A 23,293-nucleotide genomic window follows, 5' to 3' on the forward strand; every position below is an offset into this window, starting at 1 on the left:
AACAACACAAAACACTGCAAACCACAATACAATAAAATATAAATTATAATATGAAAACAAAAAGAAGATGCATATTCTCTGTCATATGGACCTGCATGAATAAACTTTCTGAATCCTTTATCATCTGCAACTGAAAATAGTTGCAGATGATAGTACCTTTCTAATGTGACGTGGTTGTCCCTGGCTCTTTCTCTCTCTCTCCCTCCCGCTCTGTTCCTGTGCTACTGAGTGTAACTACCGCCCCTCCCCCCTCTTCCCAGCAAAGCACAAGGCTCGCGTGCTGAGTGAAGTGGAAAAAAGTGCAGGAGAGGGTGAGAGAAAGAAAAAAAACCCCCACGGCTCGCGATAAGGAGCCGGCTCCCGTCGTTCACGTCAAAGAACCGGCTCTAAGAGCCATTTCGTTCGCGACCGACCCATCACTAACCAGTGTGTGACTTATTTAAAACATTTTGATTCATAATCAGAACCTTTTTTTGTCACAGCAGAGACAAGAAGCAATTGTTAAAAATGTTCCTAATGTGACATTTTAAGAGGAGGGAAAATTCCCCTCATACTGGCTTCACATCATTGGCTCCCTGTTAAATCCAGAGCTGAATTCAAAATGCTTCTCACATAAAAAGGGCCATAATAAAACAGCCCCATCTTATCTGAGAGGCCTCACAGTATCATATCAGATAGATGGAGCACTTTGCTCTCAAAGTGTTCTCCATGTGATCCTTTACTCTGTCTGTGTTACTGCGTCTCTTTGTCTGCTGTGCTACACCCTGCGATTACTGTTGCTGTTGTTTGGCCATTTACATGATTCTGTTCTTGTTGTACAGTAGCTGCTTAATAAAGTGTGTAAATGAACTCTGCTCTTCTTTAGATGATCTTTTGTTGAGTGTTTTTTTTTTTTTATTATTTCATCTAAAAATCTACAAATGACCAGCTAAAATTTTGGCCCAGCAGCACACGCAGCCATACAAACTATTTCAATTTGAGCTGCTGCTATGAAATTAGAGCCAAATGGAAAAGCCTGCTGCAGCTTTTTTCACTCTGATTTTCTGTTTGTATTTGGATTCAGCCAGTATCCAGTATTTTGATCATTTATTTCCAACAAACAATTGAATCCTTTAGTTTCCAACACATCACCCAGTTTGCATCAGTATTGATCTCCAGCATGATTTTCTCCACGCGAGAGCCATTATGTTTTCAGTGTGTTCCTCTGATTTTTTTGAGTAGTATATATTGAGGATTGCCTGATATTGTGTGCAGGTGGGGAACATGACAGCTGAACTTTAGCAAACCAGGTGAAAAATAATTAAGACAATCACAAAGCAGGAAGTAAAACTAACGTGAGACATGAAAGGAAACAACATTCAAAGTAAAACAGGAAAATACCATAAAAAATCTAATGAAATCTTTTTCATGCACCTACAAAACAAGAAGTCAAGTTTTCAAAAATGTGTTCATCAGCACACCGATACCGACTCTTACTTTGGACAGAGATGCCACAACTGGTAGCGACTGAATCCTCTGAGACATCTTGACCCAAAGCACAGCAGGACAACTGCTCCTCTTCCTCCACACCAACATCACTGTTCTCTCTGAGGACACAAAGGGAAAATTATTATTACCAGTACAACTGTCAAAGTGACCAAAGTGACTCACACGCAGGTGAATTGTTCAGTGCATTCATCTGTAGTGAATAGTGAAGCACAGTTCAAAAAGACAACAGGACGAGTTGATGCCTCAGTTAAAGGTACAGCTGCACAAACTAAGTTCAAACCTGATCCTTTTCTATGCAGAGCTCTTCTCTAAGGTCAAACGTGTTTTTCTCAAGGTTTCCCACCCAATGACTGCTTTCAGTTTGTCACGTTAGGTGCAGTGTGGAAGATTATTCCATGATCAATGGTCTTTGATCAATGATTGTTGATCAATGGTCATGACAAATTGCATATTAATGATCAAGGAACTGACGTCACAGCCAGTGGGCTGGTTTCAGTCATTGTGCAAATGTACTGTTTATAAGACTGGAAACCTGCAGTCAGCTGTGTGTGACCACCCAACAATTTAGTGTTGATGGAGCTGAGTCATCTTGTTCCAGAACAAGGAAGGGAAAATGCAGCTTTTTTCCTTCTGCTGTCTTTCTCGAACTGAGCAAAACTATGATGTGGGAGAAGTGGAACTGCTAGCTGGCCTTGGAAGGATGGTGCTACTAGCGGGAGGGAGCACAACACCTGCTCATTGTTCATCGTTTGACTGACCACAAGCATCTTGCATATCTCACAGCAGCCACTCAAGACAAGCCAGGTGGGCCCTCTTCTTTGCTTGGTTCAACTGTGTTATGATCTATAGACCCGGCAACCCAAAACGTGAAACCCAACACTTTGTCCCGTCAATTCTCAACTTCTGATGCCACGGCAGAGGAGACCATTATTTTCCCGCCCTCCTGCATTGTTTGTTTGCTGTACTAAGAGATTGAGTCATTTTCTGCAATGCATAGCGGGACACATGTCCCAGATGTTGAACTTCACATCATATCATGCTTTGTAGATACTTGTAAATCTCTATAATATTAAAGCTTGGCATTCTACACTAAAAAGCTATGAAACCCTGAAAAAGAACCAGCTGTTTTTCTGTATTCTTTAAATTAAAATATTGACCATTATTAGCTGCAAAGGCCTTCGATAACGGATTTGCACAGGGCAGATGTATTCAGGTGAAAATGTATGACTATATTATGCTAAGTTTTTGAGGATCTTAATGTCTTTTTCCTTTTTGGCAGTTTTGTTCGCTGACTGTGGCAGATCAATACTGAACTATAGATTAAAAGTCTTCATGTAACAGGAAAGTTTTTCAGCTGCATTATTCACTTGGAAACTCAATCTCTGATTTTCAGAATCCATTTGTTCCATTCCAATCATATTACCTTTATTATGATAAAGGCTTCGACATGTTCACCTACCAGTTTGAGTTCTACCCAAACAACCACTTCCAGAGAATGATTGATCCAAATTCATACCCTCTGCAGTATAATGTAGGAGAGAAGGTTTACATGGAGATAGATGCCTCCTCTACAGTCAACAACACAGAGATTTTTGTGGAGTCCTGCAGAGCTTCACCATATGACAACCCCAACTACCACCCGACCTACTCCATCGTCGAAAATGGGTAGGCATGAGGACAGGTGGTGTATCAGTGAAGGTTCTCCTGTTTATCTGTTTGTACTTGAAGCAGTTACCTGAGTTTAGAATAAAAATTTCTCTCATCTTTAAGAATTTCAGGTGTTATACAGAAGTGGAAGTCCGTAGAATAAGGCTCTTTAAAGGTTTTTAAGGCATCAGGCTATCACTTGAATATTTGTGAATGGCGCTGTATGATGGTTAAACAAGGATTTATGATTAACTTGTAAGTTGTAGTCTTTTTCTTTGCATTGTGCTGTGATCAGGTGCCCAGTGCACTCCACTGTTATGACCCATGCACCAGACAACAAGAGACAATTTAGGTTCTGCATCGAAGCCTTCAAGTTCATTGGTTTGCACGATCAGGTAAAGAATGAGTTTAGACCAGACCTCTAAATACGTTTTACATTGTGGTGCTTGAGCGGCACCATCGACTGGAACCAAATTCCTTGTATGTGTTTGCGCATATACTTGGCCAAAAAAAGGGGTTCTGATTCTGATGAATTCTACACCCAAAACTCAAGCTATATCTTTTTAATCTGATTAACTTTATTGCATACTCACACATCTCGTGCACACATTGCTTGAAATTTGCTAAAAGTTACCTAATTTTTAAAAAAGTGTACTATGCGAAGAAACATTGAAAATGTGTCCATCTTGGGGGGTGGTTTTGCAGGAAAAAGGCCTGCTTTTATTTATATGCTATAGTTTGTCATTTGTTGTTTGCTCATGTGACCAAAGGGCAGATGATGTTTGCTATCAGTCACTAGAATCTTCCTTCAGTATGTGTCAGTGAAACTTTCGTGATGATTACCTGATGGGTTTCGGCCAAAATTGTTCTTAAGATCAAGATTGTATTTGTTGTTTTACAGATAATACCAGCAACAGACTGAGAGGGCAGCTATTATGCTTATAATTTAATGCTTAAAATTGTTATTTCATTGGCTGGGAATACATCCTCACATTAGGTTTGACAGCATAGTTTTGGCTTAAGCATGAACTGAGGCTGCAGTTTGGGGAAGGCCTCAGAGGAGGCTGGCTCCCGGGCCGGGCAGATCTCCATGATCTCCATCAACAGCTTGTAGCGCTGCGGGAAGCTAAATAAATAATCTCCATTTAAATCTGTGATGTCCACTTAATGTAAATTCAGTTTTTCCATCAGAATGTTTTACGTGCAGCACTTGGATACTGAGAGATTTGAGGTTGAGCGACACGCACAGCCAAAAGTTTCACTTGCATTCAGGTATACATCAGCTGTTCAGTATGTGAAGCAGGAAACCCCAACACCAGGTGCTCACAGGGATGCATCAACTCCACGTCAAACGCTCACCTCCCACTGCTGAAAGAGAGGGGCTGTCATGCAGACTGCACAGCACTTTTCCAGGGTCCCCTGTGCTTGAAGAGGTCAGCAGACATCAGCAGGAGTGCAGGTATGGAAACAGAGTCGGCTGCTTTGTTTTAGTCACTGTAACCTTTGATAACGCTGAATTAAAACTGATCTTCTCTTGTTTCCAGGGAACGCCATGAACCCGAACCTGGTCTTCATCGCTGGATGTCTTCTTGCTGCCGTTGCTATGATCTGTGGCGTGCTCATGTTCAGCGCCAAAACATCAATGGTCAGATACCGAGCTTTGTCCTCAACTGAAAGTTAAAACCCTTCGTGTGCTCCAGTGGATGAGATTAAATTGTTTAGATCAGCCTGCAGTCTGAGTGTTCATGTATCTCCTCATGTGTGAATTAACTCATGAAAAGCAATTATTTTCTATCAGTTATTATTAGAATATTACACAGCTTTGGGTGCATAAGTTTGTTTTTTAAATCTATAGATTTACAGAATAATTTGAAATGAATAAATCCTGATTATTGATCCTGATCAAAGATTTATAGAATAATGAAACTTTTATTACTGTTTTTGTCCATGTTTACTTTCAGCTGTCGACTGTGTAGCTCAAAGTCACAAGTGACATTTACACAACATATACTTCATTCCACAGTTTCACAAACTGTGAAACAAGCTAACAAAAAGCTTGTTTGTGCTGCTTCTTCCTCCGGGTCTCTCTTGGAAATGAGGATATTTTTCCTTCTGATTAAATAAAGATGAAAAAAAAAACTGCTTCTGTCTGAGATGTGGTGAAACGTGGAATCCAGTAATTGTGACACATACTTTCATTTCATCTGTATCATCTGTAATCTTGGATTAATGTTTGTAATATTATATCAATGTCAAGCTTAAACGACGTCACACACAGAAGTCTCTGAAATCATCAGAATATGTAGCAAAAGTTCTAAAAGATCACATTTCTCTTTGTGTTAATATCAATAAACGTCTTACAATGTAACTGGTAACGATGTTACCACAGCAACCCAAATCAGCTGTTCCTTTCCTTCTCCATAGTAATCGTGGTTACACGTCTTTTCTGTCCAATGTGGCCTTTTTGGTCTCGAGTGTAACCTAAGGTTGCATCGTTTGTTTCCATTCATCGATTGCAGTGACAGTGACATGTTTACCTCCTTTAAGAGAGACTTCTTCACTTAAACACAAAACGTCAGTTTTTTGTGTGATTGAAGGTTTCCCAGCAGGTCAGTAAATACAGAACACTTGGTTATAAAGATTTTATGTTATTACCTAAAACTACACAGCAGGTAATCTGTCAGGTGAAACAATCAGCTGACTGACGGTCCTCACAGAGGACAGACTTCCAACTGATTCACCACGTCTGATGGGAGCGGATGCTCTTCAGTCTGGAAGAGAAGACACAAAAACACAGACAGTGAAGAAGACGGTTCAAGGTGCTTTGCATACGACACTAAATTCAGTTTTTAAAAATAAAAGCATCTGTTTACTAAACGTAAACACAACACTCCCCAGACACTGATTTATTACTCCTCTAACCCAGCGGTCCCCAACCCCCGGGTCTCAGACCGGTACCGGTCCGTGAGTCGTTTGGTACCGGGCCGCGAGAGTTGAGGCTCAGGTGTGAAATGTATAGTTTTCAGGGTTTTTATCGGTTTTCAGCGTTATTTTGTTATCGTTTTTATCGTTTACTCGGTTTTCCTGGGTCTTTTCATGAGTGTTATGAATAAATCTTCTTTTTTTCTGTACTGGTACTAGTTTTATTTTGTTGTATTTATCCGCGACACCTTAAAGTCCGTGAAAATATTGTCGGGCATTAACCGGTCGGTGGCGCAAAAAAGGTTGGAGACCGCTGCTCTAAGAGATCTGATAAATAAAAATGATATCAGAAACAGAAGAACAGATAAAAACAAACTATGTTCTTAAGTGAACGCAGTGAGTTTCTGGATTATGGATTTAAAAAGTTTTGGTGGAAACAAAAAAAGAGAAAAAAACTCTAAATATTGTTAATAATTGTTTTGCACACACAGCTTCTGACTAACATCAGCACTTTATAACAAACTAATTTCCAAGTGTCTCCTATTCCATCAGGGTCATCTTTCGATGCTCTGACAGGTGACCTCTGACCTTTTTAGCAGCTCGTCTGTCGACACCGGTCCGTCTTCACCTTCCTGCTCGCCGGCTCCTCCTCCTCGCTCTTCTTCGGCTGCTTCTTTGTGCTTGTGCTTCTTGTGTTTCTTCTTCTGTAAAGAAAAAAGAAGTCACAGCTTCGCAAAAGCTGTGACTTTTGCGAAGTCACAGCTTTTGACTGTGACTCGGGATCTCGCAAAAGTTTTGCGAGATCCCGAGTTTGTTATGCGAGATCTCGTAAAAGTCCGTCTTAATTATTTTTTCTCCCATGTCCCCTGCGGGGCTCCGTACTTTGGTGACAGTGGGAAGGAAAACCTAAATTTTCACAGGAAGAAACCTCCAGCAGACCCAGGCTCAGAGATGGTGAGCACGGTGAGGGTGAGAGGAGAAAGACAGGACAAAAAAAGAAAGAAAGAAAAGCTCGAGGAGCAAAAACTTCCTAAAAACTTCTGGCCGGGACTGTGAGTGAAAATACTTGTGAACCTTGGAGGAAGAAGCCACCAACTTCCTGTCAGCACTCACTGACACATCTGTCACCCAATCACTGTGGCCCTGATGGGGGAAAAAGCAAAATCAGGAGTTAAGTGTCTAAAAGAACACGACCAGAAACATCAGGATGTCTTCACACAGCCGAGTTTAATCACCTTCAGCACGAGAGTCTGAGAGAGAGACGACAAATCCCAGAGAGCAACAGTCCCGTCGTAGGAGGCGGACACCAGGAGGTTCGCTGAGGAAACAAAACAGGAAGTGATTTTAGGCAAACATTATGAGGAAGAACTGAGCACGTTCCAGTACCTGCAGAAAAACACATCAGTGAGCAGTGCTTGCTTTCTAAACAGTAAACAGCACGACGGACTCTAAGGTGCTGACATTTCTTACAAATCTTAAGCCGTGCAACCACCAGAGGTCTAAACCACCTGACCTCTGATCCTTTAGATCTGCTTCTTAACGAGGGCAGAAAACATACTTACAGCACACGACACGATGAGCTTTGTTCATTTTCATTCGTAAAAATTAGCTAAATCCTAATGCATAAATAATTAAATAGTTAAAAATACACATTAAAAGAACTCTTTTGTCGATACGTGGATCTAGCAAGTGTTCATCGATCAAACTCCGCCTCTTGCTCGTAGTTCAGCACAAATGTTACTGGAGAATCTGAGGACGTCAGCTGAGGACACCTGCTTGCTCAGAGGTCTCACCGTCAGCAGCGGCGAGGCAGCAGGCACTCACGCTGCCTTCGTGGCCTCCCTGCAGCGGCGTCCCGCCGTGAGATCGGAACCCCCCCGCCTGCAGGTCCCACAGCTTCAGCGTCTTGTCCCACGACGCCGTGCACAGGAAGTGCCCGTTGCTGGTGAAGCAGCAGGCTGAGACGACGTTTCCATGGTTACTGATTGCGAGAATGTAAACAAGAACAAGTGCACAGGGGGGCTCCTCTGAGGGTCTGAAAATTGTCATCAAACTTTTGTGAATCTGATAAATATCTGAGACTTCAGAGTGTCTCACGCTGAAGACAAAAGCCACACAGCGTGAGAGGAGCTCAGAGCGTTTACAGGTCACTGAAATGCTTCACCTGTCGATGGACACCGTGGTTTTCTGCGCCCGCAGGTCCCACAGTTTGATGCTGCGGTCTGCAGAGACGGTGGCCACTCGCTGGCTCTGAGGGTCGAACCGACATCGAGTGACGCAGGAGCGGTGAAGATCTGATCGGCAAAGCAAACACACGCTCGCTGACGCTCACAGGAGTATTATTGCCGACCGGGCAACACGCGACCTGTCCTACCGCTGACGTGGTGCAGCATCTGTCCGCTGGCGGCGTCGCAGATGGAAACGCCATTCTGAGGATTTACAGCGCAAACGACCAGCCGGCCGTCAGACGAGGAGCTGCAGGAGGTCAGCAGGCCGAGCTGCCTCGATTTCCACTGCGACAAAGATCGTAAAAATGAGTCAAACTCAGAAAAGCAAAAAAAACAAATTTATTCCATGTGTGAGAAAGAGCAGAAACTTGTGTGCAGCGAATCACAGGAAGGTTGCTGGTTTGAAACTCCAGGAGCGTGACAGCAGACGTTACCAGAGTGAGTCCGGTCTCGAGGTCCCAGGCCACCACCTTCTTATCCCAGGACACTGTGACCATCCTGACACACAGAGCAAACGTTTCATTCACAGGTGCACTCGGGTTACTACATGGAAGTTTCTGCATTGTTGTTTTTTGTGAACTTTATGTTTTTTTCATCAGTGTGAGAGATTACATGAAGCCTTACGGGTCCATGGACGATGAATAAGTCATCGGTTAATTCACAAAGATGTTTTTTCCTCAAAGAAATGAAGAAAAACTTCATCTATCATCAGATAAAGGTGCAAAAATTGCTACTTTTTGTATTACAAATCTCAGAAAGTCAACTTTTACAAGTCTACTTGACTTTACAGTCTTGGTAACAGCGAATCTTCACCAGCTGGTGGAGCTTACAGTTCCAGTGACAGTGACGGGGAGCTCACGGGAACTCATTTTTCCAAATATTCAGACATTGCAGTAATCGACTACAAGGCCAGCTGCACAAATAACTGAAAAAATGTTTTAATGTTGACCTGTACACCGCCAACTTCTAACGCTACTTCTGTAAATGTTGGCAGAAGTTCATCTCACTCTTTCTTTTACACCAAATCACTTCTGCCTCACTTGAAAAGACCCGACAGCTCAGCTTTGACCAAGACAAAAGGAATACGGGTGGAAAGATTTTGGCTTCCAGGGCATAATGTTTGCAAAATTCAAAAGAGAAATCCTCTGCTCTCAGCTGCAGGATCATAACCTAGCTGAATTTAAAGCTAACGTGGAACCCACCTGTTGCTGTTTGGGATCAGAGCACACTCAGTGATGGCTTTACTGTGAACTCCATCAAACGTCCTCAGAGGCTGACAGCTCCCCACATCCTACACAGGTCAGAGGTCAACCAGGAAGAGTGAATATGGAACAACCTTCTGATGATTTATTCCGAAACTTTCTGTGGAATGAATTCATCAGAAAACTGATCTACAGAGAGGCTGTTCAGTCAAACACAGATTCTGAGATTCTACAGACTGATGTGGACGCACAAAAACACAGAGGTTCTCTCAGGGTTTGCAGAAGAGCATCTCTCAGCACACAACCTTGAAGAAGATGGGTTAAAGCAGCAGAAGACCATACGGGGAGCCACGCCTGTCCTCTAAGAACAAGAAGCTGAAGCTACAGTTTACACATGCTCACCAAAATAAGACAATAAAAAAACTGGAACTGTCTGATCTTCTGTATTTCTTGTTGGGACTTTGAGACGGTGGGACTGATCCATCCTGCCTTGTGTCCTGATTTCAGGCTGCTGGTAGTTTAAGAGTGTAGAGTTATGTTCACTTTGGTGTCAACTTAGCATAATTTAAACTCCACAGCATACCCGAGTGTTGTTGCTGACTATTTCCATGCCTATTTGACCACAGTGTACCATCTTCTGATGGCTCCTTCCAGCCACAAAGCTCAAATCGTCTCACACTGGTTTCTTGAACATGACGATGAGTTAACTGTAGTCCAATGGCCTCCACAGAACTTTGGGGATGTGGTGCAACAGGAGATTCAAAGTGCCAAGTATCTCCTGGTCGCAGCAGATGGCCCCGCCCCTCCCTGAGCCTGGTTCTGTCAGAGGTTTCTTCCTGTTAAAAGGAAGTTTTTCTTTCCCACTGTCACCAAAGTGCTTGCTCATAGGGGGTCATATGATTGTTGGCTTTTTCTCTGTATCTATTACTGTAGGATCTATCTTACAATATAAAGCGCCTTGAGGCAACTGTTGTTGTGATTTGGTGCTGTGTAAATAAAACTGAATTGAACTGACATTAGAAACTCGAGTGTAGACCAACCCTAAAATCAAAACAGGCACATCAACTCATAAAAAATGCCGACCATGACAGCAGCTTACCCAGAGGACAGCGGTGCAGTCTGAGGAGCAGCTCAGGATGCAGCGATTGTCGCAGCAGACTCGAGCTGTGGTCACAGCATCGCTGTGAGCTTGCAACACCTTCACTGGGATCTGCAGACACAGGTTATACAGCAAACTAGCAGAGGACCATTGAGGAGAAAGATAGAAGACTGACATCTACTGTACAAAGAACATCCATGCAGCGGTTGCCCAGTATAATTATGGACCAGCTTCGGACAGCAATATATTTTGGGCTACTGGAGCTCAAATTCTAAGCTTTGGTTTTAAATGAATGCTTGTTTTGCAATAGCTGAAAGAACAGGAGAAAGTGGGATCTTACCGCACATAGAACCCAGACAGAGAAATAGCAGTAAAATTTGGTGCTGCAGATAAAAATATAGAGTTGATGATGTGCATTTCCCTACTTTAAAATGAGGGCGGAACGGCTCAAAGCCAGTTTGCATGTTTGGCCCTCCCCTCTGACTCACTCAATGACCCGTGGCTGCCTATCACCTAAAAGCCATTTAGGTTGGGGTTGCTGGGTCTTACTGTCCCGTGAAGGTCTTTCTTATGTCCCCAGATGATTTTTAAGGGAAACTTTCCCAACCAGCTTCGAGGCATCAATGTCAAACATGAAATAAAGGCAGGCTAGTGCAAGATAAGCCATTTTACCTGGTTTTGCAATACACATGCAACTCTGCCCATCAGAATCACTTTTACAAATAGTTTTCAGACTCATCTTACAACATTAATCTGCGCATAACAGTCCACAGTGACAGCACAGAGTTTTAAAAATTATTTACAGATCCTTTATTATGACGCTCACGCTGGTGAATCCTAATTTTGAAACGTTCATTTGGTTGATCCAGTGGCGCCTTGAGGCTGTTCACTAATCTGCCCATGTTTCTATTAGCTCTCCTTATGTTTTGTAAATGAAATCTTAAGCTCGATAAAAACGTCAATACATCAAAGATAAAAGTAGCGACCTCGGTATTGCACTGTACTTAGATTCTAGGAATTCTAATAGTGCTTTACTATTACCTGAACTTTATAATAACTGTTACAGAATTACTGGAAGTTACAAAATAAATATGCCTGCTCCATCTCAGTCAGACTGTCGGGATCAGACGCTCTAAAATAACTTTGCTCTCGTGAAGTGCTTCAGACCAAGAGAAGACAAACCTCACATGCAAGTGAACGCATCACGCTAACGTTAGCCACCGAGCTAACCGTTTCGGTTTACCTGAGACTCCGAGCTCCACGCTTCTCTCTCCTCTTCTCCGCCTTCTGTAGGCTCCTCCGCTGACAAAGGGTCGATGTTCCTTGACGCCATTTTTCGGTACAAATAAAACTTGTCGTTTAGCCAAAAGCCACATTAGCTAATGACAGTTACCGTGGCAACAGCCTCACAAGCGAAATTTGGTGCATTCGGGGGCGGTGGGAGATAAGATAATTAGTTGATAATTAGATTTTTGATGGAAACGGAAACAAGCAAAATACGCACTTACTTTGACAGTTAATGATAATTATACTACTGTTTAACATTGCGTGTTTCAGTTTGAGTTAATCTAATTATGGTTCTGTGAAATAACACTCAGTGATTTTCAGAGTTCAGTCAGACTGATCTCAGAGTTATGTCCATGATCACCTCTGTATGAAAGCTTTAGTCATATTTAAGGGCAATATCACCAAAATACAGTAAAAGATCTCCTTGAATGTTTCAGATAAAATGGAAGAAAATATATGCAGTAAATATTCTTTTATTGGAGAGAAAACTGTGCAGTATAATTTACTTGAGATGTTGAAGATATGAGAGCATTAAACAGGCTGATGTTTGGGTAAGAGGCTCTGACAGGAGAGAGATGATACAGAAACATGACATCCTTATAAAATACTGACACACTTTATGAACGGTCAACTTTTCACAGCTCTTTGAACTTCATATTTAAATGAGCTGCATACTTTTCCCACTGAAACCAGCACAATCCCTCTGTGATGAAAACAATATTTGAACTAAATATACTGTGGATAAATCAAAGCATTATCAAAGTTGTCCGTGGTTCCCTTATTTTTCCTTCTTTCCCTGTCAGATCCTGTCCTGCAGGATAAACATGACTGAGTGGTTCCCTGTATGCAGCTGTTACAGTTTGTGTTGGAGATACTTCTGCAAATACAGGAAGCAAATATCTAAAAACTGTTTTTTACCAGTCCGTCAACTACAGAGAGCTGTCTGTTGTCCCCCTGTTCTCCTCTATATCTCTCAGCTGATGCTGGCTCCTTTTTCTCCTCCTCTTCCTCACACACTGTCCTGGTGTCTCATCAGGGGTGGAGAGCCTCTGTCACGTCTCCTCTCACCTTCTCAATTCTGACTCTGGACACTTGCAGAAGGAAATCAACCATGGCAGTTAGCAACTAAAGCAGCACAACTAAAACAGGACACAGGATCCCGCAGAACATTGGTCTTTATAACAAAGGTGACAACTCAGGTTGTTTGATATAAGCCTGACAAAAACAGCAGAGAAACAGGAGGAGGACTTCTCCATCTACTGTCTGTCTCATTATTAGTGGTTGAGAGCTCTTTTAAGGACAAACTTCAGCACAGCATGGTTGAGTCTGTGTCCTCACCACAGTTCGCGGGCCACATATTTGGTGAACCGTCTCATACATGCCAACCCTCCCGATTTTTCCGGGAGAATCCCGAATTTCAGTGCCCCTCCTGAGAATCTCCCAGAGCCACCATTCTCACGAATTTCTCCCGATTTTCAACCCGGACAACAAAATTGAAAAAACATATAGCAGAATTCATAGCGCGGCCCAGCCAATTCCAGTTTCCAAAAATGGCGGCAGCTTTTAGTTTTAATATTACTCTTATTTCTCTTTCTGGGTCACAAAATAAACTTTTAAAATATTTTCAGGTGAGAATGTAGCTGTGTAAACTTCAAATATCTGAGCCGACCAACACATCGTTTTCAAACCCCCGTGGTCTTTCGGTTAAACATGATATATAAGTCACTTTGATGATGATTTAAAGATATTCTATTCGATTAAATGTAACTTTATTAATCCCTCGGGAGGGGTCCTCTGGGGTTTTCACAAAGCTGAATAAACGTCAAACAGAAAACTGATTAAACAGAAGTGTGAGACGGTGGAGAGTTTAGCGCCCGTTTATATTTTAGATAGCAAGGAGCAGACGGCAGAGTTTCAGAGAGCTCGTGACGTACTACACGGCTTTCTTTAGACCGCCAGCAGCCGTCTGCTCGGTGTATCCTAAAACGTTAAAGTACGTGTGGCTTCACACCGACAAACAGACCCAGCCTCGGCAGAAACCTAAACTAACTAACTGACCAAAGAGCCGCGTTAAGTGGCGATATCACTAACGTCACGTAACTTAGCCGAAGGTTAGCTAAATTTGACTTTTTAAGACTTTTTCATTATGCTAACATTTGTGATATGACTGCACTTAATTCTACAATTCTTTCATTATGCTAACATTTGTTCCGGTGTATATCTGAAGTGAGATAAAAACCTAGAACTAACTTTTAAGAGTTTATTTCTTCTCCGCTTCGACCGTCGGCCATTCCCCCCCCCAAACATCCTCCAACCTATGATTCGCAATGAATCCTGGGATTATGGTGGGTGGCTAACGAACGATACACCTGAGGCGTCATTCAAATCTGTGAGCGCGCGCAAGGGACGCCGCGTCTCCGCGTGCGCTCCTTGTGGAACGTCGCGTCTCCGCGTGCGTTCCGTGTGACGTCACTGACGCGCTTGCTTTGATCTGTCAGTAACGTCACAGACAACCAAACCTATAAATAAGGGCTCTCAGACAGAAAAATCAGAACTCGATGCTCATCTGTTTGCAAAACGTTCAGCAGTCGGCGCTCCGTAATACAAGAAAATTCTCACACTTCACTCAAACGAAGAAAATCAAATTTGTGACACAACAATGGAAACATTCAACGAAAATGAAAATTCAATCGTGGTCACACCAGACCAGATTATGCCGCCAATCAACAAGTGCTTTGAAAGGCTCTCTGAAGGTCAGTGGAGCATAATAGAAAATGGAAAATGTGACTCCAGCGTCCATGCCGTGCTCGCTGGTATGATTTCTGAAATCATTCAGATTGCCTCTGCCAGCATCCTGGAAATTGCCCTTCCTGTTATTAAGGAACCCATGATAAGGGAAGAGCTTATGTATGAGGGGAAAATAAGGGTGTCCCTTGGAGACTCGATCTCAGCTGCCATCGCAAGCGCTCTTAATGTCCCAAGACAGCAAGATAAGAGCGCTGACAAGCTGACACTGATGGTTGAGGAAGAGATCTCAGAAAAGGTCAGCTTAACCATTGCACTGATTGAAGAAAGCCCTGATTTCCTGCAAGACCCTGCCGTTTATTTTAGCGACAAACTTAGTAATAGTAAAAAACTAGACCGCATGGTTTGTTGCGCTGCCTCATGCCTGAAAAGTTATACGGCACGTAAGGTGTCGTTTCAGTGTGGGACAAGCAGCTCTGATTCCAGTACAGAAAATCTAATTTGGGACACAACAATGGGAACACGCAACAAAAACAAAAATTCAATGGTGGTCACACCAGACCAGATTATGCCGCCAATCAACAGGTGCTTTAAAAGGCTCTCTGAAGTTCAGTGGAGCATAATAGAAAATGGAAAATGCAACTCTAGGGTCTATGCGGTGCTCGCTGATATGATTTCTGAAATCATTCAGATTGCCTCTGCCAGCATCCTGGAAATAGCCCTTCCTGTTATTCAGGAACCCATGATAAGGGAAGAGTTTATGGATGAGGGGAAAATAAGGGTGTCCCTCGGAGACTCAATCTCAGCTGCCATCGCCGGCGCTCTTAATGTCTCAAAACAGCAAGATAAGAGCGCTGACAAGCTGACACTGATGGTTGAGGAAGAGATCATTGAAAAGGTCAGCTCAACCATTGCACTGATTGAAAAAAGCCCCGATTTCCCACTAGACCCCGCCGTTTATGTTAGCGGCAAATCTAGTAGTATTAAGAAACTACACCGCATGGTTTGTTGCGCTGCCTCATGCCTGAAAACGTATGCAGCATGTAAGCTGCGCTGCCAGTGTGGGACAAATGGGTCTGATCCCAGTACAGAAAGTACTGGTTCAAAAATATCAGTTCAATCAGCAATCGCAGAGATTTCTGTTATTCTGTCCACAAGGAGCTCAGATGGAGAGATGACAGAAAAAGATAAAGATGAGCTCCCAGAAGAATCAGCTGTAACAGAACAAAGCAAAATAAAACCAACTACAGAAACACAAAGTATCCAGGCTCCAACCCCAGTAGAAATGGTTGCAGCTGACATCGTAGGTGAGATACTTGCTAACATGGATTCAAGCAGTGAAGAGCTCTGTGAGAAATGTAACTTACCCAAACCTGCCTTTAATGCAGGCTTAATTATCCACAAGGTGAGACACTTCTTCTCCAAATGTGTGCCATCCACCTCACACGCCAGGCTCAAAGCACGCAAACACAACTTTTCCATGTTTGCAAAAAAACAATTTGAAAAAATGAAAACAGAGCTGAAAAAAAGAATAAAGTCAAACAGGCAACATTTTGTTTGTCTACAAAACATTTGCAACCACCTCAAGAATGAAACAGTGCCCTCCAATAAAAGTATAGTTTCCATTCTCCCAGGGTCAGTACCTGAAACGGCTAGTCCCCAGAGTACAGAGGCTCATCGCTCCCCTTCTCGACATACGCCAAGCCTGGGAACCGCAATTAAACGTTCTTCTTCATTCGACTTTAACGTCATTAGATCAGACGTTAATCAGTTATTTGACAAATTAACAAAGAAAGAAGAACTCTTCCTCATCGATAAGACCTTGGGGGACTTTAAAAACAGTGGGCATATCAGAAATTTTATGGTGGACTTAATGGCAAAAGTGTTTGATCTACTTATGATGGATCGAGTGTATCAAATCCCCATACCTCTAATGGGTAGATCCCTCTCAGACACGGTCATCTCCAGGACTCCACAATCAGTAGAGCGTCCCATTTCTGCTGAAGTCCTCTATGTCCTCATAGATGACACAGTAGAAAGGTTTTTGCAGAAGCTTTTACTGTGGGTGGAGAATGAAGAGAAAGATCAAATGATTCAAATGGACAAGATTTCTGGGGTCCTGGAAGACATCCAAAACTTTATTAAAAGAACACAGACCCCAACACAGGAAAAAAGCCCTGATTCAGATGGCAGAGGAAAAGAATCTGGTGCTTCACCTCCAACACCAAAATCTGGGAGCATTTCTCCAGATACATTATCTGTGGAATCTGAAAAGTCACCTCGAACACCAAAACCTGGAAGCATTTCTCCAGATAAATTATCCGTGGAATCTGACAAGTCACCCCGAACACCAAAATCTGGGAGCATTTCTCCAGGTAGATGCTCTGTGGCATCTGACAAGTCACCTCGAACACCAAAACCTGGAAGCATTTCTCCAGATAAATTATCCGTGGAATCTGACAAGTCACCTCGAACACCAAAACCTGGAAGCATTTCTCCAGATAAATTATCCGTGGAATCTGACAAGTCACCTCGAGCGCCACAACCTGGGAGCATTTCTCCAGGTAGATGCTCTGTGGCATCTGACAAGTCACCACAAATGCCAAAAACTGGGAGCATTTCTCCAGATAAATGCTCTGTGGCATCTGACAAGTCACCTCGAACACCAAAACCTGGGAGCATTTCTCCAGATAAATTATCCATGGAATCTGACAAGTCACCTCGAACACCAAAACCTGGGAGCATTTCTCCAGATAAATGCTCTGTGGAATCTGACAAGTCACCTCGAGCGCCACAACCTGGGAGCATTTCTTCAGATAAATGCTCCTTGGCATCCGACAAGTCACCTAGAACACCAAAAACTGGGAGCATTTCTCCAGATAAATTATCCATGGAATCTGACAAGTCACCTCGAACACCAAAAACTGGGAGCATTTCTCCAGATGAATGCTCTGTGGCATTTGACAAGTCACCTCGAGCGCCAAAAACTGGGAGCATTTCTCCAGATAAATGCTCTGTGGCATCTGACAAGTCACTTCGAACGACAAAAATTGGTAGCATCTCTCCAGATAAATGCTTTGTGGCATCTGAAAATCCACCTCCAACACCAAAAACTGGGAGCATTTCTCCAGATAAATTATCCGTGGCATCTGACAAGTCACCTCGAACACCAAAACCTGGGAGCGTTTCTCCAGATAAATGCTCTGTGGCATCTGACAAGTCACTTCGAACGCCAAAAACTGGGAGCATCTCTCCAGATAAATGCTCTGTGGCATCTGACAAGTCACTTCGAACGACAAAAACTGGGAGCATCTCTCCAGATAAATGCTCTGTGGCATCTGACAAGTCACCTCGAACACCAAAAACTGGGAGCATTTCTCCAGATAAATGCTTTGGGGCATCTCAAAATCCACCTCCAACACCAAAAACTGGGAGCATTTCTCCAGATGAATGCTCAGTGGCATCTGACAAGTCACCTAGAGCACCAAAAACTGGGAGCATTTCTCCAGATAAATGCTTTGTGGCATCTGACAAGTCACCTCGAACACCAAAATCTGGGAGCATTTCTCCAGATAAATTATCCGTGGAATCTGAAAAGTCACCTCGAACACCAAAAACTGGGAGCATTTCTCCAGATAAATGCTCTGTGGCATCTGACAAGTCGCTTCGAACGAAAAAAACTGGGAGCATCTCTCCAGATAAATGCTCTGTGGCATCTGACAAGTCACCTCGAACGCCAAAAACTGGGAGCATTTCTCCAGATAAATGCTTTGGGGCATCTGAAAATCCACCTCCAACACCAAAAACTGGGAGCATTTCTCCAGGTAGATGCTCCGTGGCATCTGACAAGTCACCTCGAACACCAAAATCTGGGAGCATTTCTCCAGATAAATTATCCGTGGAATCTGACAAGTCACCTCGAGCGCCACAACCTGGGAGCATTTCTCCAGATAAATGCTCCTTGGCATCCGATATGTCACCTAGAACACCAAAACCTGGGAGCATTTCTCCAGATAAATTATCCATGGAATCTGACAAGTCACCTCGAACACCAAAAACTGGGAGAATTTCTCCAGATGAATGCTCTGTGGCATTTGACAAGTCACCTCGAGCGCCAAAAACTGGGAGCATTTCTCCAGATAAATGCTTTGTGGCATCTGACAAGTCACCACAAATGCCAAAAACTAGGAGCATTTCTCCAGATAAATGCTCTGTGGCATCTGACAAGTCACTTCGAATGCCAAAAACTGGTAGCATCTCTCCAGATAAATGCTCTGTGGCATCTGATAAGTCACCTCGAGCGCCAAAAACTGGGAACATTTCTCCAGATAAATGCTTTGTGGCATCTGAAAATCCACCTCCAACACCAAAAACTGGGAGCATTTCTCAAGATAAATTATCCGTGGAATCTGACAAGTCACCTCGAACACCAAAACCTGGGAGCATTTCTCCAGATAAATGCTCTGTGGCATCTGACAAGTCACTTCGAACGACAAAAACTGGGAGCATCTCTCCAGATAAATGCTCTGTGGCATCTGACAAGTCACCTCGAACGCCAAAAACTGGGAGCATTTCTCCAGATAAATGCTTTGGGGCATCTGAAAATCCACCTCCAACACCAAAAACTGGGAGCATTTCTCCAGGTAGATGCTCCGTGGCATCTGACAAGTCACCACAAATGCCAAAAACTGGGAGCATTTCTCAAGATAAATTATCCGTGGAATCTGACAAGTCACCTCGAACACCAAAACCTGGGAGCATTTCTCCAGATAAATGCTCTGTGGCATCTGACAAGTCACTTCGAACGACAAAAACTGGGAGCATCTCTCCAGATAAATGCTCTGTGGCATCTGACAAGTCACCTCGAACACCAAAAACTGGGAGCATTTCTCCAGATAAATTATCCGTGGAATCTGACAAGTCACCTCGAACAACAAAAACTGGGAGCATTTCTCCAGATAAATGCTCCTTGGCATCCGACAAGTCACCTCGAACACCAAAATCTGGGAGCATTTCTCCAGATAAATTATCCGTGGAATCTGAAAAGTCACCTCGAACACCAAAAACTGGGAGCATTTCTCCAGATAAATTATCGGTGGCATCTGACAAGTCACCTCGAGCGCCACAACCTGGGAGCATTTCTCCAGATAAATGCTCTTTGGCATCTGACAAGTCACTTCGAACGCCAAAAACTGGGAGCATCTATCCAGACAAATGCTCTGTGGCATCTGACAAGTCACCTCGAGCGCCAAAAACTGGGAGTATTTCTCCAGATAAATGCTTTGTGGCATCTGAAAATCCACCTCTAACACCAAAACCTGGGAGCATTTCTTCAGATAAATGTTCTTTGGCATCTGACAAGTCACCACAAATGCCAAAAACTGGGAGCATTTCTCCAGATAAATGCTCTGTGGTATCTGAAAAACCACCTCAAACGCCAAATATTGGGAGCATTTCTCCAGATAAATGCTCCTTGGCATCTGACAAGTCACCTAGAACGCCAAAAACTGGGAGCATTTCTCCAGATAAATGCTCCTTGGCATCCGACAAGTCACCTAGAACACCAAAACCTGGGCGTATTTCTCCAGATAAATGCTTTGTGGCATCTGAAAATCCACCTCCAACACCAAAAACTGGGAGCATTTCTCCAGATGAATGCTTCTTGGCATCCGGCGACAAGTCATCTAGAACACCAAAAACTAGGAGCATTTCTCCAGATAAATTATCCGTGGAATCTGACAAGTCACCTCGAACACCAAAACCTGGGAGCATTTCTCCAGATGAATGCTCTGTGGCATCTGACAAGTCACTTCGAACGCCAAAAACTGGGAGCATCTCTCCAGATAAATGCTCTGTGGCATCTGACAAGTCACCTCGAGCGCCAAAAACTGGGAGCATTTCTCCAGATAAATGTTCTGTGGCATCTGACAAGTCACCACAAATGCCAAAAACTGGGAGCATTTCTCCAGATAAATGCTCCTTGGCATCCAACAAGTCACCTAGAACACCAAAACCTGGGAGAATCTCTCCAGAAAAATCATCTGGAGCCTTGAGCCTGAAACACTCTCTCAAAGATTCCTCCAAAATATCAGAGATGGGTTCTGTGTCAGTTTCATCTTCTGATGTTCAGAAAATTTCCAGTGACCTTGCGTTGCTCCTTATCATGAGAATCATCCATAAATCTAAACCTGAGACCAAAAAGTCTGCTGTTCGGATCCCATCTACTACAAAAGAAATAGACACGGTCATCAATCGTCTGAGCAATCTAATGCAGCCTGAACTCAGCAGCACAGCGTCTGCCACAAGTCTGACAAATGACAAGAAAAAGTTCATCAAGAAAATAGCCAAATGCCTCATCAAGGAGTTTGGCTCCCCAGACAATGTCTTTAAGGCTTCAATGGCAAATGATTCATCTTTTGATGAGGCTCTGATTAAACATCTAAAAATCAGCCTCGGAGTCATCCCGAGTCCCCCAAAGACGTCCAAAATATCCAGGTTTTTTTCTGCGTTGGGAAAAGCATTGCTAAAACCCTTCAGGTGGTTCACTAAAGCCAGAGATCATTAAAATGACCATTTTGGCTTTTCCCACTGCCCTGCTTCTTTTAAAATCTTGAAGCAGACTTTTAGCACCAAATCTTTTTTTTAAAAACATCACCATAAAATTTTGGGATCAGCCCTCAAATCCAAATTTTAGAACTGTAGTTCACGCCATCTCGTCTCCTTTTGATTTCCATCCCCCCAACCGGTCGCAGCGGATGGCCGCCCCTTCTGAGCCCGGTTCCGTTGGAAGTTTCTTCCTGTTAAAGGGAGTTTTTCTTCCCCACAGTCGCCTCGTGCTTGCTCAGAGGGGGATCATTTGATTGTTGGGGTTCTCTGTAGTACAGTAGGGCTTTGACCTTACAGTACAAACAGGGAGGAGACGTTGTGATTTGGCTTGATTTTTAAAATATCTAATTCGGCATGAAATAAAAAAAAAATCCAAATTATAAATACATTCCAAGTTTGTTTGTGTTTTTCTTCTGTTGTCAAATATGTAGGTGTTACACGTGTGATTTTAGTCATTTTGCATCAGTTTGTAGCCGACGTGTCTGTTTGTGATCATGCTGCATCTGTTTTTGTCTGATTTGTGTCTTAGTTTGGTCAATTTACATCACTTTTGTGGCCCAATTTAGTTGTTTTGCATGTATTTGTGGCAAAATGTGTGGACCCTGTTTGACGTTGCTATGTTTTGTCTTAATGCTTCACTTTGGTTGTTTATGTATGTGCTCATTCTGATTCTAGATGTAGACCTGGCATCTGAAAATTAGCACCTAGTCCACTTCGAACATTTTTTTAGTCCATGGGTTAACACTTTTTTTTTTATTTCGCTGACCTTGTAGAGCAGTGGTTCCCAAACTTTTTTTGCTAGGCCCCCCTTTGTTTTACAAGAAAACTGTTCGCTAAAAAATATTATTAGCCAAAGCTTTCACTGGAAGTCAGTTACTGGTGTCAGGCCAGCTCCCACTTCTTCTTTTGTGTTACTTCTGCATATAAGTATACACAAAGAGACATTGAGACCTGAATTACAAATAAAAGCCACCTTCAAGATTAACAAACACTGTTTAAAGATCTCCGTATAAACTTCTGTGTGAAACAAGGCCTCAGTAGCATGCAGACCACACTGATCTAGGTCTTCTTGGTAGAAGAAGGTGTTTCCTTTTTCCAGATGTTTAAATGCAGCCTCCCCAGATTCAGAAGAAATTTCCTTTCAGCCATCTCACTTGTTTCATGTCCCCCCACATGTTTGTTCCCCTTCTTCATCTGAACCAACAAGAAGTGTGAGTACATGTCAGTCAGGGTCTTGGGCAGCTCTCCTCTCTGCTCTTTAGTCAACATGTGCTCCAGAACTGTGATCCAGCAGAAGACTGGGATGCTACACATGATGTGGAGGCTCCTGGATGTCTTCATGTGGGAGATGATTCTGGACAGCTCTTCATCACTGAATCTCCTCCTGAAGTACTCCTCCTTCTGGGCATCAGTGAAGCCTCGTACTTCTGTTACCCTGTCAACACATGTAGGAGGGATCTGATTGGCTGCTGCAGGTCGGGAAGTTATCCAGACGAGAGCCGAGGGAAGCAGATTCCCCTCGATGAGGTTTGTCAGCAGCTGGCTGACTGATGACCTTTCTGTGACATCAGACACAAGCTCCCTGTTGGTGAAATCCAATGAAAGTCTGCTTTCATCCAGGCTGTCAAAAATGAACAAAAGTTTACAGACAGCCAGCTTCTCTGCTGTGACCTTCTGTAATGTTGGATGGAAAACATGGAGCAGCTCCAGAAGACTGTACTGCTCATCTCTGATCAGCGACGCTGTTGGTCAGAACCACTCTGATGGGTCTCTCTTGGTCAGGTAAGGCTTTAAAGATGTTATGACACCTGACTGTAATGTCATCAAGAGCCTCCATCTTGGAAGCTGTCTCCAGCTGCATCACCTCATGCTGGTTATGAACATCTTCATTCTGTCCCTCTGTGATGTAGAGCTCAGTGTAGATCCTGTTCGGGAGGGTTCCACCTCCTGTATTATCAGTTTCTTCAGTCACACTTTCAAACCTCCTCCTCAGACTGGTCTTATATTCTTCTAAAACTTCTTCCAGACTTGCATCTGCTGATTGACAACAAGAAACCAAAAAGAATGAA

At 43.1% G+C, this 23,293-nt stretch overlaps 3 protein-coding genes across 4 annotated transcripts; 2 read left to right on the forward strand and 1 right to left on the reverse strand.

The window, feature by feature from the left end:
• The first annotated feature begins 2,278 nt into the window (after positions 1-2,278).
• Positions 2,279-4,816, forward strand: LOC148106247 (CUB and zona pellucida-like domain-containing protein 1). Its single transcript, XM_087843180.1, has 5 exons — positions 2,279-2,292; positions 2,882-3,153; positions 3,431-3,530; positions 4,408-4,594; positions 4,680-4,816. Exons 2-5 carry the CDS (start codon positions 2,936-2,938, stop codon positions 4,814-4,816), a joined length of 642 nt encoding a protein of 213 aa, XP_087699306.1. The 5' UTR covers positions 2,279-2,292; positions 2,882-2,935.
• A 2,108-nt stretch (positions 4,817-6,924) lies between these two features.
• Positions 6,925-12,304, reverse strand: LOC118453649 (protein tipD-like). Of its 2 annotated transcripts, none has more exons than XM_087839529.1 (9): positions 11,830-12,304; positions 10,587-10,697; positions 9,488-9,576; positions 8,720-8,783; positions 8,432-8,570; positions 8,222-8,351; positions 7,851-8,038; positions 7,293-7,375; positions 6,925-7,200 (listed from the first exon to the last, which is right to left on the reverse strand). In XM_087839529.1, exons 1-9 carry the CDS (start codon positions 11,917-11,919, stop codon positions 7,003-7,005), a joined length of 1,092 nt encoding a protein of 363 aa, XP_087695655.1. In that variant the 5' UTR covers positions 11,920-12,304; the 3' UTR covers positions 6,925-7,002. The 2 variants fall into 2 exon arrangements, with proteins under 2 accessions (XP_087695655.1, XP_087695652.1); XM_087839526.1 differs by having other exon boundaries at positions 8,672-8,783.
• Positions 12,305-14,446: 2,142 nt separating this feature from the next.
• Positions 14,447-21,612, forward strand: LOC148106248 (uncharacterized). Its single transcript, XM_087839532.1, has 3 exons — positions 14,447-14,626; positions 15,227-16,993; positions 20,462-21,612. Exons 1-3 carry the CDS (start codon positions 14,533-14,535, stop codon positions 21,181-21,183), a joined length of 2,583 nt encoding a protein of 860 aa, XP_087695658.1. The 5' UTR covers positions 14,447-14,532; the 3' UTR covers positions 21,184-21,612.
• The last annotated feature ends 1,681 nt before the right edge of the window (positions 21,613-23,293 follow it).

The sequence above is a fragment of the Neolamprologus brichardi genome, chromosome 1, assembly GCF_056152115.1.
Source record: "Neolamprologus brichardi isolate AB-2024 chromosome 1, ASM5615211v1, whole genome shotgun sequence".
NCBI classification, from domain to species: Eukaryota; Metazoa; Chordata; class Actinopteri; order Cichliformes; family Cichlidae; genus Neolamprologus; species Neolamprologus brichardi.

Excerpts from the sequence above, each read along its gene's own strand:
- LOC118453649 (XM_087839526.1), bottom strand. The coding sequence starts at position 11,919 with ATGGCGTCAAGGAACATCGACCCTTTGTCAGCGGAGGAGCCTACAGAA. Across the intron at positions 8,352-8,431 it reads GATGCTGCACCACGTCAGCG|ATCTTCACCGCTCCTGCGTC; the intron begins GTAGGACAGGTC and ends TTTGCCGATCAG. Across the intron at positions 8,039-8,221 it reads ACCACGGTGTCCATCGACAG|TAACCATGGAAACGTCGTCT; the intron begins GTGAAGCATTTC and ends TCTCGCAATCAG.
- LOC148106247 (XM_087843180.1), top strand. The coding sequence starts at position 2,936 with ATGTTCACCTACCAGTTTGAGTTCTACCCAAACAACCACTTCCAGAGA. Across the intron at positions 3,531-4,407 it reads TCATTGGTTTGCACGATCAG|GTATACATCAGCTGTTCAGT; the intron begins GTAAAGAATGAG and ends ACTTGCATTCAG. Across the intron at positions 4,595-4,679 it reads AGACATCAGCAGGAGTGCAG|GGAACGCCATGAACCCGAAC; the intron begins GTATGGAAACAG and ends TCTTGTTTCCAG.
- LOC148106248 (XM_087839532.1), top strand. The coding sequence starts at position 14,533 with ATGGAAACATTCAACGAAAATGAAAATTCAATCGTGGTCACACCAGAC. Across the intron at positions 14,627-15,226 it reads CTTTGAAAGGCTCTCTGAAG|TTCAGTGGAGCATAATAGAA; the intron begins GTCAGTGGAGCA and ends GGCTCTCTGAAG. Across the intron at positions 16,994-20,461 it reads ATCTGGGAGCATTTCTCCAG|ATAAATGCTCTGTGGCATCT; the intron begins GTAGATGCTCTG and ends GCATCTCTCCAG.